Genomic DNA, 22,596 nt, shown 5'->3' with positions numbered 1-22,596 from the left:
TCACCTGAAAAATTTTGAAAAATATCTGATTACCCTCGGGCCATGTGCCAAGCCGTACTCGATCATGTTTTGAAACGGCACTGTCGACACTCGGTGTATTTGACATATTTTATACCTAAAACGACACTTTAAAATACATTTAAAATAAGACATTTTGAATTTTTTCAGAAGATCTATCGCCTTTACACAATACCTATACATAATAATATAAAGCTTCTTCGGAGGACCGTCGAAACAATTCGATCTGTGATGAGATTTATAATCAGAAAAGACAAAGACACGACATAAATAATATATACAACTATTATGTTTGTGTATAGGTATAAATACAAACATTGGAGATGATAATTGTCTATATGAAAATTACTGATTACCGTACCGCGCGTGTAATAAGTACGTACAAATAATAAATGTCTCTACTGGCTATATTCGCGTGTTCTATTCTATATTGTACCTACGTAGCCGTTTTTATTAAGTACGACATTGTAGCGCTATAACGGTATAGGTATCATTTAAGTACATTAACCGTGTGTATCATTCAACATTATTATATGCATTTGATTAAAATAATTGTATTTGATTAATGCTACCATATGCTCAGGTATATACAATTTAAACCTCGAGTTATGTCCTCGACGTTTAAAATCGCGAACGTTTATCTACGAGCGTATACCTATGTATTATATAGATGATCGTGTGTAAGCATAAAAAGGATTATGTTTACATAAAAAACGAAATTGATTTATTACGAAACCTTTGCATTGTAACAACCAGGTAACAACCGACTTTGATTACGCGGCCACTATTAACTGGAAGAAACGAAATCGGTTTTCCCTATTCCGCACTACATGCACACATCAACACAATATATACACATGTCTCACGTGTGTATAGCTTTTCGTGTTAGTTCTAATGAAAATATTTGTGCGCTTACCAAGAGGATAAAGGAGTATGTAAACGTCAATCCGGCGATAAAGCTCAACAACAAGCCGATGACCACGCCCACCTGCTTAAACGCGTAAGGCATGCACATGGACCCGAGCCCCATAGAACGACAAACGAAATAAGTGAACGACGAATATGATCTGTGAAAAATATTACATATTATGAAAAATAAGTACTGTGACGATACATCGAAAAATTAGCACCATCGGAAGACTAAAAACATTATAAAATAGTATAATATTATACTATATAAAACATTTATTTATTATAATTTATTTAACAAAAAGAAAATTAAGTTAACCTTTTACAGTTTTTAAAACGTGTAAACAATGATAATAGTGTGTTTTATTGTTTAATTTAAAGAAATTAAAAAAAATAAAATAAAATTGTATTCTAAATAAAACGATTGTGGTGGTGGCCAACTCTCATAGTTGGCCAACACTGTTTAAGTCATTGTAGACGTCAGGCAGCATTATTATACTGTCTATTACTCTATTTCATGAATTTTAATAAAATATATTATAATAATAATATATTACATTCCACAGGGTCTTACGTGAGATTGGAACTGTTACGGTTGCAAGACGGATCGTAGTTAAGGAAATTAAACATCAGCGCGCTAGACGACGGTTGCAATGTAGACGGCAAGTCCAATGCTAATGTTGAAGTCGGTGGTTTGCTTACCATACTCGACTCGAACGACGTATCGGCGCTACTGCTCGTATCCACGTCTCCATCCGACATTTTCCAACGGACGGTTTAAAATAATATGTATAGAATACGCAGGTATAATAGCTATATTACGGGATAATGCGTATTAAAACGCGTATAATATTATAAAGGTTTCACGGCGCATTCAGCACTAGGTGATGAGAGATATCTGCTATCTGCAGTCGTATAATATATAGTGCTAAACGATAACTGTACGTTTCCTAGGAACGAAACACCGTCGTCTCGACACCGATCTTACAGGGCTCTAATACAATACCATCAGACACTATATGTTTGTAGCCACTAACTATATAGTGACCCGAAAGATTTGTTTCGTACGAAAGTATAATTATTAATCATACGTTTATATTCGAATTGAGTATTATTAAATTAAACGTATTTGCAGGTAAATTATTAACAATAATTTACTTTTTAAACTAATATACGATCAGTAGTACGATATGGCATTTCTTCATTTTTATTTTTAAACTACAATGACCTACTTTGAAGCATAACAATAAATCACACATCACCCAAAAACATAGTTTCACAAAACTACTGTGTAATAACATATTTGTATACTATAATATATAATATTATGTTGAAAAATGACATTCTATCCAAGTACCTAAAACGGTTGTGAACAGTTCGCGTTTTTGTCGATTTCGACTTTTGCCGTGAATATACATAATGCACGTGTAAAATGAATAATAATTGTTCTCTTAATGACGATTCGATGAATAAATAAAAAATTTTATTTAAAATTCTGAGTGGAACAAGGAATGTATAATTGGTTCGAGTGGGTCTTGTTGGCGATGAATATTTCAAAACTTTACAACGTTTTTTATAATGTTAAACAGAAACATATTTAAAATAATGAAACAAAAAAAGAAATATTCTAATACCAAAAAACAAAATATCTCAATAAACACAGTTAAAAATTACTAATAAGCAATAGATATGTTTTGAGCAATGTGAAAAAAAAAATTACAATTATCGTTTGCGTATTTTACGCTAAGCTACCTTGACACTGACCATAATTTCAATGAAAATTTCAATTGTATCCATTTTTATTTTTAGCCTTATATATACATATAAACCCCTTAAAGTTGGCTAACTAATATTAATAGTAGTTTATATTCTCCAAAATATTGTATTGCTGTTTTTTTTTATAAATGGGTTAGTTAAAATATTATATAACTTTATTTCTGTATATTTAAAGTATTCTCAAGTTTGTGTTAAATTTTATTAGTGTTTACAGTTTTATTTTTGTTTTTATTTTAAACATAAGCGAACAATTAAAAAAGTTTAAAAATATAATGCCGTTAACAGTAAAATGTTATACGTGTATGACGTATATATACCTAAAAGCATAAAAGCGATATATGTATTAGATATTGAGCTGAGCGATGAATGTATTGATTTTACAATGATAAGAGTATTTTTTATGTATGTCTATATATATATATACACGATAATTAGTTAAAACATACTTCGATGTTTAATTTTGAGTATGTTTTTTAACAAAAAATTGTATTTAGTTTATATTTTTGAGAGTATAAATTTAAAAAGTTCCAAATATTTTTTAAAATAACCGAGAAAAATAAACGAAAACAGTTTTGTAAAAATTAGAAATGTTTATGTAAAACCAGTTTTCAACAAAATCGATTTTGTTTTTTTTTTGTGTAACTTAAAACTGATTTATTACCAAAGATACTTGAAAAAAAAATTAAAAATTAAATAGGTACAAGGTATTCTTATGTTATTTTATAACAGTTAAAAAAACCACTGCTTTAACCAATTAAAAAATATTAAATCAAAGCCACATTTTTTTTTTTTACAAACTTTTATTTAAAATTCGTCAAATTTGTGAATATTTGCAAATTATTTTCCAATTTTGTAAAATTTGTTTTATATTTAAAATTTAAAAAGTAATACAAGATTCCTTATAATTTTTTCTCTTCTATAATAAAAAAAATTTATAGGAAATCACATACCTATACAAATATCAATAAAAATTGTTTCGCTCCGTCAATAAGCTTGAAAATGTAATATAAGATTCCACATAACTTATTTTTATAGAAATGTAAAAATATATAAAATATATTTTTATGAACGTCTGAACTTTTTTTACGATATTAAGTTATTCATCCGTTAAATACATGTTCTGCTTCGATCTATTATAATATTATATTATAATTAAAATAATAATCATCACAGATACCCGAAATTTTTACCAAATAATTTATTATCATTTTCCACACATTGTATAATTCTCTAAATATTTTAATTCTTTTCAAGCTATTTATATGCATGATACATTTTTTGAGAATTTTTTCTTATAGACATTCTTAGTTCAAATTTGAACGAAATTAAATTTTTAATAATGATTTTGTTGTAATTTAAAAATATTGTTCGAGGGTACTTGAAACTTTTAACTTATAGTATTATATTTTGTACCTACAAACAATGACATTTTGGAAGGCAATGTTTTTGACAAAAATTAATTCAACCTACTGTATTATACTATTATATATACTAATAAAATAAAATTATTTTAATAGCAATATCAAATAACATATCAATATATCATTAAATATGTTTATTGATATATAGGCGGTTAACCGTCTCTGTTTAGAATCGTTTATTGTATGCAACGAAATATTATTGAATTACAATTTAACACATCCATTACAGTGAACTACTCGACACTTACTGTGTAGCAGAACGGTACCCTCTAGTTCACCTTTTTTAAATTTAAGCTCTAGAATATTCACAGGAAAAAGCACAAGGTGAAGGTTCAGTTGATAGTGCACTTTTGTATCGTTCATGTGCCAAGTGTTTTTGAATAACTTTTATGTTACAAAAGCAAGAAAAATAACGGAAAGAGGATTTTTTTATTAAATTCTTTTGCGGTCTTAACCACTCTTATCTTATTTTATTTATGCATATACCTTCGTAATTTCGTTATATCAATATTTGGCCTCTATATTCACCATCCACTGTCGTACGATTAATGTTCGTTTTACATAATAATATGAAATATAAATCATTTTACTTAATAATATTTAAATGCATAATAATTGGACCATTGTATACGAAGAAAATCGTATACGTTAAACTCGTCAAATCTATTATATGTTAAATATTTTAAACTATATAATATAAAAGTGGGTACACTAATTAATTTTAAAAAAAAATTAAATGTTTGAAATTAAGTGCCAAGAATAATAAAAAATGCCACCTACGGTTCATACAAAATAAAAATATTTACTAAGACTTTAAATTTTAACCAAATTAAAAAAATTCAAGACCACATTTCGTAAGTAGGTACCCAGGCTAAAAGTTTCCATAATTCATTACAAAATCAACAGGTTAACTTCACTTCAATCTTCAAATCCTAATCTGCCCATCATTCATTCGATGTTACTGGGTAGTTAATTTTCGTATATTATTATAATATTATCTGTCTTGATTATTTCTATTAGTCTACTTAATTACTTTGTATTATACGTCATCCTCGTATTGTTATTATATTATAGTCATCGAGTTATATAAAAATAAAACTGTATCGCTTAGAATAATATCCATGGATTAAAATGGTAAATAAACTATAAAGAATATCTTATTTTAAATTAAAAAAAAAAAATTAAGTACGTTAAAGTAACCGTTTTGCCAATAAACAATGAATGAACCTATAATATATTTTTGTTGAGTATTCAGTTTTGAATAAAATTATCGACGAATACTTAGTAATTCGTGATACTAAGCAATCTATTAAATTTAGATCACTGATTAGATCAAATTACACCGAATGCAATTTATACGCATTTATTCTGTTATTCAAACGATAGTTTTTATTGCCTGTAAGTTGTAATTAAAAATATCCATTTAGTTTTTACATTTTGCAGATGTGTCAACTGCTATTAATCTAAACGTTAATAGCTATAACCAAGACTTAGGCTATGGAAAGTAATTGGATATACAACTTGAAACAAGTCTTAATATTATAGATATAATTAATTTAATTGCCTTAAATATGATTCGTGAATTCGTGATTTACAGTAAATATTTGCTTTGTATTGACTATTGACAGTATAGCTATTACATAATATTATAATAATAGTATGTTTTATAATTGGACATTGGACATTGGTAATAATCATACCTTAAGTAAATGTTTTATTTAAAAAAATGCGAACTGTCAATAACAATAATCTAACACAAAGCTTATAAAATTGCGTAATGTGTCACAAGCTGAAATTAATAGTTATAATAGCATTGTGTTTTCAGTTTATTTAATGATGTACATTCGTATAAATACGTAGATACTTTATTGGTAATTACACTAAATTTGGAAATACTATACATTATAGATATTATAATTTAAAATAATATACATTTTAAAGTATTTGGGATGTCACGAAACACAAACAAACTTATATTACCATTTAGATTATGTGCGAGAAATCTAAACTGTATAAACGCGCTATTACAACTGTATTAAATTGTAATCAAATTAAAGGAGACCATTCTGTACACTCTATCAAATTAAATTTTAATCAAGATTAACACATATAATATGTGACTTGCCAGTAATCTAGAATTACCTATACGTTATTTATATTTTATGCTATTATATGTATAAATCATCATCACAACGATGTTATAAAATAAAAGTCATTAATTGAAGAAATAGTAAAATGATTTTATGTCAAATCTTAAGCTTAATAATACTATCGCTTTTAATGAACAGTTACAAATTTGGCGTGCATGTTTATTACAACTTCCGTTTGAATAACACAGCTGCAGATTTATAACAAGACCACTATGGGCTATATGGGCAGGTGCAATGGCACAAAAGAGATTTATTTTCAGAGGTGTACCTATATACTATGGAGTACAAACTATATTTATTAGAGAAAACTGTATGTTCCTTAGTGGCTGAATTTCATATATGTTTGGCTTTTATATAAACATAATATTGTATCATAAAATGATTTTCAAATTTTAAATAATAGTATTATGCCTTAGCCATGGAGCAGCAATAATTGTTATTTGTTATCTGACTGTCTAATTGACACAAGTAAATTTATAAAAATAAAAAGTTACATTTGTTTTGTACAATAAAACAATTAATAATATACCTACTTAGAATTTTATACTTATCTTCCTTTAGTAATTTATATATACTTTTTATATTTAAGATAACGATCACTACGTTCAATTTTTTTCGTTCATATTTTAAGCGCGTAAAATAATGAAACTAAACATGAATTTCTGAACACAAATTAGAAAGATTAAGGCGTGTTGCGTTTATTATAATGTTTATTTTATAAACATAACTATAGTCAGCTGATTATTATTAGCACCATGGAATAGTATATAAAAATGTATATAACTCGAGGTTATATATTCAAATATAATAACTATAAAATCGTCATTCTTCAGATACTATTACATTGTTTTCAACTTAACCTTAAAAATTGATTATTTTAATTTAAAAAAAAATTCGTTGTTTTTGATTTCCTCAAAAATTGTGCTACGGTATTTTAATGTCACGCTATATGGTAATTACTTACTATTGTGTGACAAACACGATAGATAGTGAATTTTGCAAACAAACTACTTATATTTCCAAATTTGAGTCAGGATTTTTCGATTGTGACTGACCTGAAGCTACGAAGAGACGCTTTTATCTCGTATGTTCCGTATATATTTATGTTTAATAAACATTTTGAGAAAGCTATTTAGAGCGAACTGCAGAGCTATTATTTGTGGAGAAGGATTATTGATTAATCTACCTGCAGGATATGGTATGGATATTAGTATATTTACTATTTGCAAACGACTTAGCTAAGACGTAATGGACAAAATACTGGAGTGCCCGACTAGTGTCCAGGTCACATTGTTAAAATTTCAGGACCCATGCTGTTCAGTGTCAACAACAGAGCCGAGGTAACGGAGACAGTAATCGGGTTGTGATGACTCTGCGTTATTGCATAGATCAACACTGAAAAATGTCAAGAACTCTAAATATTTATAGATGTAACACAATAAAAACCAAGGATAGGGAGGGATTAATTGAAAAACAGATCGTAAAATTGTTGGTATAATTCTGGTTAATACAACAAAAAATATCATATTATTGTGTAAAATTAATACGATGCTTATTTTTTTTTTTTAAATTGTCTCGGTTCAAAGCTACGATAACAGAAAATATAATACACAAAATCTTCTGCATTATCTATGAGCGGCGAGTGCTCTAATGTCAGAACCGGTAAATCACATCGATGTTTATGTTAACAAGTCACAAAATGATAGAAAAACGCAAAAAGTGCGATCACGAAGGAGCGGGGGCGATTGGAACGAAAGAGCGATCTTCCTACACTTGTGAGCAGTGTTTTTTTTTTCATTTAATCCTAACATTCTCCTATTACAAATCACTCGCATAAATTTAATACGTGCAAACGTGTATATTATGTCGCACATAAATATGTTTTTTTTAAAACCCCTCCGCTGAACGACTTCTGAATTCGACACTGGTATAACGTGTGGCGGATCACGCAGACAGTTTGACATAATATTATGGTTTTATACGGTTTTTTTTGAGAGGGGGAGCGGGAGGGTGAATATCGCGTGTCCTATGCAATAAGTGTGATTTCGGGGGCCAAAGACTGCGGTGAGTCCGTCGTCGTCAGTGGCGGAACAACTCCGCGTATAGCACCGTTGCACTATTGCGAAATAGGTGTGCGTATACAGCGGTGCTGCAGCGGCACAAGTGCATAAAAATATTATAATCTATAAATATAATCTATTCTATTGGTATTCCGTAAACGGCTGTGTATTACGATGGCACCGGTGCACGCACACGGTCACGGATATAACACACATATAGCCATACTACAATTATTAATGTCGCACTTGTACATCGTTCACGCACTGATTACCGACCACAGTGTAAATTGCATTAGCGTGTGATTACAAAACGAAAAATAACCCTATTATACGTACGTGTGCGGGGTGTATGGGGGCACGCGCGGATAAACCGAACGTCAAAGTTTCGAAGCTTTTAATCTGACGGTCGAGATGGATATTTAAATCCAAAAAAAAAACTGCTGTTCCGAACACGTGCGCGCACAAAAATAATAACCGATCGCGCATTTATCAAAAAAACAAATAAACAAACCGTGATTTCGATACACCCCGCCCATCACCAACCCCAATCACCATCGCGACACACGTCGGTCGATTTCCCACGTCCCGCGGCCGAGGCACATATATATATAGAGTTATACGCGTAACACGTACTATATATATATGTGTGTGTGCATTATAATATTATACACTTATTATAATAATTATTATTACTATATACTGCCCATATATATATATATATGATGTGATGATATTATAATATCGATATAAAAGCCCAACCCACACACACCCACACACGAGCCGCACTCGTTGCCGGCGCGTATTGATTTCCGACTCTCATCGCCGCGCCGTCGGTCGACCCGGGTAAACAAACGCACACACACATACACACGCGTGTGGGTGCGGGGTTAAGGGGAACATTTTGCCGTTTCTCGTGCACGAAGACGATGACGACGACGACGACGACGACGACGACGAAAATCGGTGGCGGTCGGCGCATTACGCATTATGTGTGGTCGGGCGAGGCAATCGGCGGACGAAAATCCTACTCGCGCCTGCAAAACACCCTATTAACAGAAATAAAAAATTACGCTCAAAAAAACGTGCGGCGGCGGCGGCGGTGGGGTCGTCCGGGACCCCCGAGTATATATATATATGGTATATATAGCGACGGCGCATTTGTGCGGGTGTGCGCGCGCGTGGCCGAATTCAGCGTTGGCCTACTCGCCCCGTCGCGCGCACTCTGTATACACTCTGCGACGGCGGCGGCCGATGACGTTAATGGTAACGCGCAGGCGGCGTATTATACCGCGGTTAGAGGGGGGTCGTGGCGGCGCGGCGGCTCGAAGGGGTCTTCATTGATCAGGGAGCAGCAGCTGGCCTCGAACGCGTTCAGTGTGTCGTCCGTTGCCGCGCCGCCCGTGTGCCGAGTGTGTTCTGTGTCGGTGCGCGCGCGTGTGTTTTGTGTGCGTGTTACGTCGTCGGCGGTGGTGGTGCGCGTGCGCTCCGAATGTTGTACAGTGTCGCGGTGCGCGTACGACGCCCCTACCACGCCGCCCCTTGGGCCGCGAGTGTTCGCCGTACCGATTAGCGCGCGTGTCCGTTCGTCCACCGGCTCTGTAATACGCGTATTTATATTACTGCCACTGCCTACTACCGCTACTATTACTATTATTATTATTATTATTATTATTACCATTACAACAGTCGTCGACGTGAAAGTTCGCAGGGCTGTTAGTTTGCCGAGTACGAGTGAGCGGGCGAGAGGACGTTCGCTACACACGATGGCTCGCCGCGCGTAACGGTGCGCTCCAGCGTGTGTTTGGCTATCGACCATCGGCAGCGGAAGCACCGACAGCATCACCGACATCGACCCGCGAGAGGGGTAGCCAGTAGGCCCGACCCGGATACACTCCTACCAGTGGACGGTGACCCGGAATGTCGGCCAGGGAACCGTACGGGCCTGGATCGTCGTTAGGCGCCACGGGAACGCGTTCACCACGCGGCACCCGGCGCATAGCCACTGAACTTCCAACGGTCGACCGGTCGCCGTCCAGGACGTATCCTACAGGAGCGGGCGGAGGTGGAGGTAGCGGCCAGCGGAACAGCCCGGTTGGCCGGAGAACGGTCAGACCGGGCGCCGGGTCGCCCGACCATCACGGCGGAGGTGGAATCGGCGGTGGTGGCAGCGGCGCTCATCAGACCGGCATCGGAGGTGGTGGTCTGGGCATCGGAGGTGGCGGCGGCGGTGGTGTCTCGTCGTCGTATTACCGAGACGACGACCTGAACAGTCCGGTGCTGCTCGACGACCGGGGACGGGCCATGGGACCGGCCGGCGGCGCGTCCCACCGGTCCCGGAGCGCCAGTCGTCCCGTCGACCGGATGGGCGTCATGCCGCCGTCGCGATACCAGTCGCTGGACCGGAACACCGGCGGCGGTGGCATACTATCCGACTCCGGCGGCCAATACTGCTACGACCGCGACTACAGGTCGTTCGACAGGGACCGCGGTTATGGAGGCGGTTTTTCGTCGCTGGACGACGATCCGTACGGCGCAGTGTCGACCAGGGCCAGACAGTCGCCAGGCGGTGGTATCAGCGGCGGTGGCGTTGGTGGCGGACACTTCATGTCCAACGCGCGCGACACCGGACACTTCCTGGGCGAACTCCAGCACCAGAACACCGACCTGCACCGCGAACTGTCCAACCTCAAGAAGGAACTCGAGCTGACCAACCAGAAACTCGGGTCCAGCATGCACAGCATCAAAACGTTCTGGAGCCCGGAGCTGAAGAAGGAACGGGCCCTGCGCAAAGAGGAGTCGGCCAAGTATTCACTGATCAATGACCAACTGAAACTGCTTCACTCGGAGAACCAGGTGAGAACTATCATAACATCATATTTTCCAGCATCCGATCGGACGTTATCATATATAATAAGTACATATAAACATTATGCACTCTTCTAATATTTGTTTGGCGGGATGAGGGTGTGTGTAGCGAATTGCGAACGAACTCGGGACGTCATTTAGGTGTCTTAACACGACGCGCCCCGGTGGAACGGATACACTCGGCACGTGGCGTGTGTGTTGCATAGGTATTATACGGGGCCGGGCTAGATCGATTTGTAGAGACTATATTATATTATTATATATATGACGGCGTCACCGGTAATCGGTGTACAGCCCCGACGAGGGATTTGGTTTATTCTCTCTTTTTTTTTTTGTACTACATCCTACGAAAATTGAACGAAATAATAAATGAGAGGGAAAAAAAGGTAAACAATGAAGTAGATTGATCGATGAAGAAGAGGAAAAAAACCATCAACCGAAAAAAATCACCTAGGCACTGCCTACCTGTCCACGTCTTCGTGGGGGGGGGGGAGTGGGGGATGACGAGTGTCGTTTCCTTCTCGCGCCGCCATCATAACGAATTTTTGCCGAAACGTTTGGATTACTGCGGGCCATTTGAACACACGCGGTCCGTACTCCCATAACTCTTGCACCATGCACACCCACGAGGGTCGGGAAATAAAGCGCACCGTCTTCCCTGTCTTGTTTTAAAAGCATACGATTACTCGCGCACAATAATACAGCAATACGCGACTAAATCCCCCCCCCCCGTCACGTGGATATCACCGACGTGAATATTAAACGCGCGCGCAGGCAGTTGTCGACATTTTTCATCGGAGCATAATTTATTATTTCACGCACCGCATATACCACCTATGTATAGCCGAAACTTTTCAAACTCGATATTATACTACGTTTACACGTAACGCTATCATTATGTATAGTGACAGGCGTGTTGGTCGCTTATACGTGTAAAGGTCGGGGGTAGGTTCGTCTTCACCGTGTACTCTGTACACTATTAATATTTATTTTACAAGAAAACATGTTTGTTCGCGTTAAATATATTATTTTGGATTTGTTTAACAACTTATACAAAGTGTCAATCAGCTTTTTTTCCACGTTCTCCGGAAAATGTTCCGAATTATTTAGTACTACTTTGGCACTTTGTGCTTATGATAAAGTTTTCTCCTTTTTTTTTTTTTAATACCACTTTATTCTTTAGCCGACCGTGTATTATAATTTGTTCGACACATTTACACATGCTTGCACTACACGTCTCCTCATTATTATACCTATCATATTATAGTAACAAAAAAACAAAAATCATTTTTTCCCATCGTAAATGCGTACTTTGACCTTTGTTGACATGTTAACGACATGGCCGTGACAAGCGATCGCGGACTTGTCAACTCGACAATCGTCGTAAACCGGTTAAACCTGCACGCTATTCCTTCAACAGATATAAGGTATGCAGAAGCATTATGCGCAACCCAATAAAATTATGCGACGTTGTCGTTCGATCCAAATTTTAATTATTTGGTCTGCACAAACGCGTAGAAAAACAATCGTCTGGTACGTTGTCCTGTCTGTCATATAATTGTATGGCACGTCATATGACTGCACGTGAGTTGTGAGTGTGGAAAAACTGACTAAAATTAAGTAACTGACTAAGTATAAAATGGGTGTATAACATGACCAAATCATTTACGTTATGTAATACTCGTATTAAATCATATTATAATAAGTTGTAATTTTAACCGTTTAATTATTGTATTTACCAATTACGAACCGATGATGTTATCGTCGCGTTGACATTCCCGAAAACAAGTAATTCGCAGAAGATCAGAATCGATACGAAACACAATAATATTATACGTTTACATCGCGAATTACATTCGTTTTACAACAGTTAAAATCCGAATAAACGTTTCGAAAAATACAGGGAACGACTTGGTGCAAATCGACGAACGGAAAAGCAAAAAAGTAAAAAAAAAAGACGCTCGGTCATCGCATATATATATTACACTTACTATTATTTCCACTTTTGCAGTATAACTCGACGAGTATAAGTAGGCATCTGCACAACAACCCGCCGAAGGGGGTGAAATGAAATTCTATACCTTTTGGTATTCCTCCTGCAGTATAACGCGATATAGAACGTTACAATAATCTGGCCGTACTCGGCTGAATAATGCAACGCGCGTGATCGCGGATATACAGTAATAATAACATCACAATATATAATGTATAATATAATATGTATCGTGAAAAAACATGTCGATATATATTTGCAGAGCAGGTGTTACGGCCGCAGACCGTGCTAGGGGTCGATTGTCCGGACATCCCTCGACGTATATAGGTGTATATACCATGTATGGATGTTATTATTTTGTACGATATGACAATCACGTCCCGTAAAGTTTTGAATGAAATTCTAAGCGATACGACGTAATAGTATTATACTATATGTTATTATGGTTGTGCGTATATAAGCATCGATATGCATGCGTCGGCATACATGTTATTATTATTTCCATCGTCATACAAAACGAACGACACTATTCTATTATTCAACTCTCGTTGGTTTTCAAAATAGGTATACCTTTAAAGTTTAAACGCTACGAAATCCACAAACATCCCAACGGTGGTGTGTTCTCGAAGAATCTCTCATGGTCTCTCGGCCTACATTTCTTAAGTTTTTACGCGAAGAGGACAGTGGCGAACGTCAAAACAGTATGAGCACATTTTCGAGTCATACAACAGACACTTTATTATAACCCCCCGGTTGGTACAGCACATAAGCCAACATATTTTAGGTATGTCACTATAGATCACCAATCGATGAGGTGAATGTACATTAAGGTCACTTGTATATATTATGTATACACATTCAAAATTACTTAGTAAAAATGATTTGTTACACGGTCGTAATACGGGTATAATGATAAACACTTACAACAATTAAGGTTGAACGCGGTGTACGTCGTTCCAATCATATTTAAATATAGATATAAAATATCGCCTATTAACTCCGATTTTTTTTTAGAATATTATATAATAATACTGCTACATAACGCGTGCAGAGTGTCGCAAGTGCCCAAACGATATTTATGTTGGCTATAATATATTTCACTGAGGGGTAGCTTTCATAAAGGGTGGGTCAATGGAAACAGGAACTTGTCGGAGGCTTATTAGAGCCTCGTGACCTACCATCACGATAAATTAAAATATAAAAACGTAAACGTTAATATTAATTATAAAAGTGATCAAACTAAATATAATATAGTTATTCGTATAATAATAAAATAACAAGCAATAACTGACTGAGGTTATTCAATATTTAATTTATATATTTTTTATATAAAAACTCGAAAAAAAAATTGTGATAGCCGATATGTTCGATTTATTTTAATTTGTAATTAAACTTACAGTATTAATATATAGTTTCTATGTATAATTGTATTAGTCAATAGTCTTTATTTTTATTTATATTTTGTAAAAAGGTATTAGACATATTTTTTTTTTTTTACTAATAACATCGAAGTAATCGTTCACATTATTATTAAATATTGATGTATGTCCTAAAAAAATATAAGTAGAATAAAACATGTTAATATCAAATTGATCGGCACGCATACTTAAACTACACAAAATTTTATTGATTAGCTATATGTTTGGGATATTAAAGTAAACACATCTGAATCATTCTATCCATACGCATCATGAAACAGAAAACAGATGTATACGAATACGATCTAAATCCTTTGATCGACGCAAGCCATAAGTACAACCGACGGCGTGTCGGTGTAAGTACCTGTGGTATATACATTATAGAACACACGCTGCAACATTGTAACTAATTTGTGTAAACCACCGACGTATAAAATGTAATAGGTAACTCTTACTACGAATCTTTATGGCAGGGCGTGCAAAAATGTCTATACTCGGCTAATGACGGTAATACTCGTTTGCAGGGCATAACAATTAAATCTCATTCCAAATTTAAACTAATAATGTTACTAGCAGAACCTAATGTAATATAATGAAACGGGTTATCTTAAATATTTCGCTAAGATATACGTATTAAGGGGAACGAATATAATCAAGTTACAATTTTTTCCAGCGATGATACGACTACGTTTTGAGTTACCTATTGTATATTTGTATATGCAATTTTATTGTTGAACGCGTGATGTAAACGATATACGAGTTGTCAGCGCTTTTTGTAAGTTTTTTTGAACTTTGGTAGACTTTTACTATAGTTATTATGTACGCAAACGAGTTCTACGTTTGGATCGTTTAAACGCGTATAGGTATTAAAAAATTGCGTGCGCATCGAATTGTGCATTTGTACACAAACGAGTCGAAAAAATAAGGTAAATGATCGCAAACGGGCATCGCTTGGAAAATGACAACTTTTTTTACCGATTGCTTAAAAAATTTAATAATTCAAACGGTATTTTATACATTCCTTGTCAAAGTAACACCCACAGCCATAAACGAATAATAATGACATAAAATAGCCAACCACAACAAATAATTATAACTGCTTTAATTTTCTTCGATACTTTTTAGAAAAAAGTAATTAGGCAAAAGACCAAATTTTCCAAATTTAAAAAACCCCTAAGTAATACCTATATCTATATCTTTAATATTCCATTGTTAAAAACTGAAGGTGGGTCATTTTTTGGTGGAAAGAAAATGTTCACTTTTGGTAAACTATGCTTTTATCAAAATATGGTTACATTTTTAAAAGTTCGAATTTATTTCAGTACATTTGTTCATTTCGAGAAGATAATAAAGATTAAGTTTGTGAAAATTAAAGTTCGACTTATCTCTAAAATATACACAACATATAACACAGTGGGTTGGAACAGAACGTATCGATTTGAAATATTTTTGTTTCATGGTTTAAGTCCTAGGTGCTCAAACTCGTTGTATAAGCTATAGAATAGATGTAATTGTGATTTACTCCTTTGCGGAAATTAATGTAGTCATTATAATATTACATTTCAAACGCAGATTTTTTGGGTAACTGCGTTTTCATCACAAGCCACCCAACGGGCCAAAGTATTGATTAAAATAAAAAAAAAAATAATAAAAAAATGATTACAATACAATGTACCGCGTTGATAATGCACCGCGGGGCCCTTTCCTCACCCCGTTGCAAAAGTTCTACCGCCTGGGTCGAGGCTGATTCCGTTAGTGTGGATATCCTCCCCCCACAACGTAGAATGATTAATGGTCGTAAACGACCCAACGTATATACTGCCGCAGTTAGGTAGCACACCTTTCGATCACACGACAAGTCGGTGTAAAAAAAAAATTGTAATAAATACACTGCAAAGAGATAAAAAAAATAAATAAATAAACGTTCGAAAACTGGGACGACACCGAACCGTAACGACTATAGACCGTTTTGAACGTGTTTTGTGTGCAATGCACGTTTAATTATTATTGTTACGAAATATTGGTTCACATTATACGATAGGTAATAACTAATAACATTCATATTACTACAACATGAATAAATAACAATGTATAATAACTTTAATATACGAGTAGATATATATATATATAATGTTTGTATATCGTTTCGTTTTCGTCGTCTTGTCTGTTTCTATTTTCACTACCTACTTCCTGTCTACAATCAGTAACGCCGTTTCGGAAACGCGTATAAAAATGAACTTCTTTTCGGGGCACGTTGTCAGATGGCGCCTACGAAGGGCGTGTAGGCCAGTGACGGATGTTTTAGACTTCTGTCTAACACGCTTCGCGCACACGTCCCCGCCGAAGCCGGAAATTGCATTTTACCGCACACGCAGCTCTATTGTAGACTGTCCCCTGCCCCTATATCCAATATAGGCGCGAGATGATACTCACGGGCGATCGAGATGAATAGCGTCGAAACGGAAACGGGATTTCGTCCAATCTTCCGCGTGTTGCAGGATATCCGTCGTGATTATATTGTTAACACGTGCAGCAGCTATGTATACGTGGACAGTTCCAATTCATATACCCGTTTCCGAAAGTCCGGTGCAGGCGATTGTCGAGAATCACCGACGAAAACCATAGGTACTAAAATACACGATAATGGGAGATTATATCATTCTTGTATCCAACAGGACTATCATCAGTCATCACTATCTGATCACTATAAGACTTGGAATTTTTTTTTTTTTTTTGGTGGGAGTATATTATATTCTTGTATAGATATAAATTCGATTCGTATCATTCTGATATAGTACGAGTATAACGGTGAGCAAACTTTATTTTGCTTTTTTTCCATAAATATATTTTTTTTTTGCATAATTTTTGAATATGTTTATGAAAATATAGGTTAAAATAAGTTATTACCTACATAAGCCATATTAGGTAATATGTAATCGACATTAATAGGTTTGATTTTCGTTTGTAATCAAAATAATATATAGATGGCTGATCTAATAATTATCGGAATAGTGCAGCGGTTATTGAAGATTTATCAAAGTTTTTCTCTATTTTCCAAGGTTAGGTTAAATCTCTAAATGATGATTTGGGAACAATAAATGCTTTTTTAAAAATATGTTTACCACAAAATCCTAAATACTTAATTCAAATTTCGATACGGATATATTTTTAAAGAATATTTTTATCATTATCGTGTTGTTATTTAACGATTAACGCTGTTATATAATAATAATAATTATAATAAAATAAAATAATAATAATAATTTAAAATATACGAGTATTAATATATTGTATTTGAATAAATATTATTAATTGAATTTATATTATTACAATTTAATTGGACGCTAATATTATAGTTTATCATATTAAATTATATATGTATACAATATACACGACGTATAATACTCGAAACACTAAACAGAAATTTAGAAATGTAAATAACGTGCATATTTATATGTTTGTATACGTATTAATATATATTTTATACACATATAGGTAGAATACCGTATATGCCGACTGCCGAGTAGTCGTTTTCAGGGACCCCTCTTTTATAAGTCGTCCAAAGTTATTGACACTGCCTACCCCATTTGACCTAGTTTATCCCATTTATTTAAACCGTATATACACATACATATATAATCAACCCTATATAAAACACGTAAAATATTGTGTCGGTAAACTGTTCGCGTTATATCGCTAAAAAATTTTGAATATTGTAGCTACTTATATATGTATATTTCAATACACGTATATTTTATTGTATAATAATAATTTATTATATAGATTTAAAAGAAATTCAATACAAAAATCGCAGTCGCTCGTCACTAAAGTTCAGATATATAATAGTTAAATAGCTGATAAAAAAAATAATGGAACGTAATATTCACGTAATAATCAATTATACATTATCATGGTGTCTATTTAAATACGAAATTCTACATAATCCAAATATATATATATATATATTGATCAAGTATGAATATATATTATTTACACGATTACTCGTAGAAATTATTTTTAGAAATATATGAATGCGTATAAGTTTAAAACTACACAAATTATTTTTTTTCTTGATAATAGGTACGCGATTTATTACTTCTTATATATTTTATGTTCTACTCCCTAAACGTTAAAAATAGTAATTCACTCTGTACACACACATGCATTACAGTGTAAGGGTTGTTTTACGTTCGTGCGCATAACAGCGAACCGTACGCCACGAAAAGAGGGCTGGCAGGGCATCAAACAACAGGGTTGGTGCGGTTTTGCCTTTAAAAGCCACACGCCTTAGACGGCGGCGACGTTGGCCTATCGATTATATTATGTGTGCGGGAAGATAGTATTGTGTATAAAATGCGTGTTTGTGTATATGTGTATGTGTGCGTGTGCGTATGTGTGTATGTGCGCGCAGTGGCCAAAAAAAGGTCGCACCACTGCAGTGGACCACCGCCGTCTTTTCCCCGATTCTTTTGCACGATTCGACGCCAACTGCGAACGGCGCCCGATAATCTAAGATTCTAAGACAAATAAAAAAAGTAATAAATGTCTTATAAAGATAAATTTAAAAGTCTATAAAGAAAAATGCAGAATTATTTAGCCACCCCGTTACCACGTTATTGCGGACATTAATAATTTGGATTTTTTGTGTGGAGAGATATTACTTATAGTAAATACTTTCGACTTTGTCCCGTAAAATACTAGAGCAGTATACGCTTTCCACCGCACCCCCACTATCAGGATATGTCTCTAAATATTTGAACTTATTTGTAGAGTTAATTAAAATTTAATTAATATAATTATTTCTACAAAACTACAAACATTTATTAACAACGAATATATTATAAATACGCAATACGCGCGACTTTAAAAAAACTCGGTTAACAATTTTTGAAATTTGAAATTTATTATTAGATCAACTTATTATTATGAATTAGCTTATACCTATAACAAATTTTCATTCCATAAAAATAAAAATTATCATTAATCGACAACTGTTTATAATTTCTATGAAATTGAATTACCAGTATCAAACATGAATTACTCTTTGAAAAAAGGCTCGATCACATCTTTTTATCATAATTATGCCACAGCAGTAATATTTCTCGTGTATAATGTAACGTGTGAAAAAATAATGAGTGGCCAAATAATGTTCTCCACTCGGTCACACATAACATTAAATATTAAATAATGGTTTTAACATTTACATTAACAATAATTGGTTTAGTGCAAACCAACACATAGTTGGAGAAGACCACAATATTAAACGAGTGTACTGTATATTATACAGAAGGTATAGAACTATAGTAATTTTACCAAATATATTAAATTCCAAATTATAAAACTTAATGTCCGAAATGTTTGCTCGAGAATTATCATAATATTATGTACAATGATTATAAAAACGATAAAAATTCGTTAGATAAGTAATATATATTTTCATAAAAATATTTATGAAAAAAAAATATATTTATATACTAACTCGTCGGCCATTCCCGGGTCGTCTGAAATCTATCAACGAATACACGAATACGTGAATTATCGTTGTTATTTTACATTTTTAGTTATTACCACCTATTATTGTGTCAGATTCATCGCGTATAAAGTCGACGAGAAAGATCGTTGTTAAAAATTCAGTGCACGATGGCCAAAATTGGGTAAAACTGAAAATAACATTATATATATTATACTGTATTTTATTTAAATATTTAAATGTACACTGTACACGTACAAGACGTATAAACAAAGTTTTTATTCGTGTCTTAAAATCTGTTTGTTTGGGTTTGGTCCAATCGTGGCGTTTACACCGTTTCGCATTGTCTTGTATAATAATGTATAGGCACACGTACCCATATATTAATACATATACATTATATTTATATATATATATATATATGTATTATAATATGTGTATAATGATTAATACGTATACTCGGCAGACGATCCAACAGACACGCCGTCATCGGCAAAGCTCTCGGAACGCATTAAAATATATTTTTATTCTCTTTACACAATGGTCGTTTTAGCGCATGCTAAAATGCGTCACGTACTTATACATATATATATATAATAAACGAGTATACGACATTTTATACTTTTTGTCGTCGGCTTGATTATGGCTTGCATCAAAATGCGAATAAATTATCAATAGTTGTTCGTTTAAAAAGTACGTGACGTTATATTATAATATAAATTAGTTGTAGAAAATGGATTTTTTTCTGAGGTTCTCGAAAACAAATAATAATTAAATTTTATTCGTGCAACGAAAAAACGAAAATCGATAAGCATTAGTGTAACTCGATTACCCAATTGTAATAATAAAAAGTGAGGAGGATCAAACTCATGTAGTTATATACGTATGTATTGTTATTAATTCTTAGCAACTTTACTATTTTATTAATACTAATACTAATCACAAGTACCTATAGGTAAACTGATTGATATTGAATTGTAATAATTTAATTGTTAATATTTTTTATATTATGTACAACACAAAAGATACGATTTAAATCATGATATTATATACCTAGTTGGCTAGTTATAATCACTGTAAGTCGCTTTATTTTTAAATTAATTTTTAACAAGTTGAGGGGGCATTATTGTCCTTTTTTTTATTTTTTCGGGGGTTAGATTGGGGGTAGTCACTGTTTCAACCCTCCAGTTTGTGCCCACGTGAATAACATAGTTGCTATATATAGTAGATATATTTATGCGCAGTCGTCAAATATCAAATTATTAAATCCACTCTAAAACTCTAAAATTACCTAATTATTATTATTATATTCATGTTATAAACGATTAAAATCCATTCTATACTTTCCAACTCCCGATAGTCATAACGCATCGTTTTATTAACGCGTATCGATAATGACGCTGCGTTCGCGAAAATGTCGGTCTTAATAAGATAACAATGTGAATTTTCGATCACTGTTTCATCGTTACAGTAATTGCATTATATTCTTAATACGTATTAATAAAATTTATATATTTATTACAATACAGTATATGTTAGGTTACCCACATAGAAAATATAAGAATATAAAAATAGTGTCCGTTAGGTACCACATGCAGTTTTCTATACATATTATAGAATCCGTTATTATTAGGGGCCTCAGATTTTAAATGGAACCCCTTTTTTTGTATAAAATCAATTACCCGTATATAATATAAATTATAAATAACAATGTATCCTTGCAGTATTGTTCTTTAATAGCGTAATATTACAATCAATACCATCTGCAATGAAAATATTTTTTTATTAAGGCAGTAAAAATATACATACACCTTCTAACCGCAACATAGTAAATAAAAAAAAGTAACAAAAACTACACATTATGAGCTTTTTCAATAGTTGATATAACCATAACTCACTTAAAAATTGAAATGTCATAAAAAAACGAAATACGCCGATGGTTAATATTCTTAATTTTAAGTTAGACAATAGGTCAATTGAATAATAATAAAAAAAACAACGAAAATGGTTTTTCTAAATACAAATTTTCTAAGTTTGTAGGACGGGAGAAAATATGATAGTATGGCGTTTTCTAAACGTTTTCGTAATAATTTAAATGTGTTATACGCTTAACTATATGTTTAATATTTAATTATTATCATATACATAAAGGGATTTTTATAATTTTATTTTTAACGCGTTACATATAAATTATAAAATATAGAAATAATTGTAGCCATAACAAATTCTTATATTATTATTTGTTTGTTTGTGAAAATATACAGTTGGGGTTTTTAATTAATAGGAACCTGCAAAATACACATGATAACATAATCGCACATGACATTTAAAGCCAAGTGTATGTGTAACAATAATATAATTATATATGAAATGGGCTAATGCAATATACTATACTGAAGTATACAATATACGCTATATGTGATTATGTGATACGCATAACACATTCTCTGATTTTTCTTCACTGGTATATTACATTTTATAATATTATACATATATTATTTCAAAAGTATAAAATA

General features: G+C 33.7%; 2 protein-coding genes across 12 annotated transcripts in view; one reads left to right on the top strand and one right to left on the bottom strand.

The window, feature by feature from the left end:
- Window positions 1–1,689, bottom strand: LOC132925122 (uncharacterized). Its single transcript, XM_060989547.1, has 3 exons — window positions 1,502–1,689; window positions 935–1,085; window positions 1–126 (listed from the first exon to the last, which is right to left on the bottom strand). The coding sequence occupies exons 1-3, from the start codon at window positions 1,687–1,689 to the stop codon at window positions 1–3; spliced, it is 465 nt and encodes a 154-aa protein (XP_060845530.1).
- Window positions 1,690–9,669: 7,980 nt separating this feature from the next.
- LOC132931778 (myosin-2 heavy chain) overlaps window positions 9,670–22,596 on the top strand; it is a 36,424-nt gene continuing 23,497 nt past the window's right edge. For 10 of the 11 annotated variants that reach the window (XM_060997774.1, XM_060997769.1, XM_060997778.1 and 7 more), the window contains exon 1: window positions 9,671–11,187. In XM_060997774.1, coding sequence (XP_060853757.1) covers window positions 10,252–11,187 — 936 coding nt within the window. In that variant the 5' untranslated portion in view covers window positions 9,671–10,251. Of the gene's footprint in view, window positions 11,188–22,596 lie in introns of all 11 variants that reach the window. The other variant, XM_060997779.1, reaches the window with a different exon arrangement.

The sequence above is a fragment of the Rhopalosiphum padi genome, chromosome 1 (assembly GCF_020882245.1).
Source record: "Rhopalosiphum padi isolate XX-2018 chromosome 1, ASM2088224v1, whole genome shotgun sequence".
Classification (NCBI taxonomy): Eukaryota; Metazoa; Arthropoda; class Insecta; order Hemiptera; family Aphididae; genus Rhopalosiphum; species Rhopalosiphum padi.
This window is presented reverse-complemented; position numbering and strand designations above follow the sequence as displayed.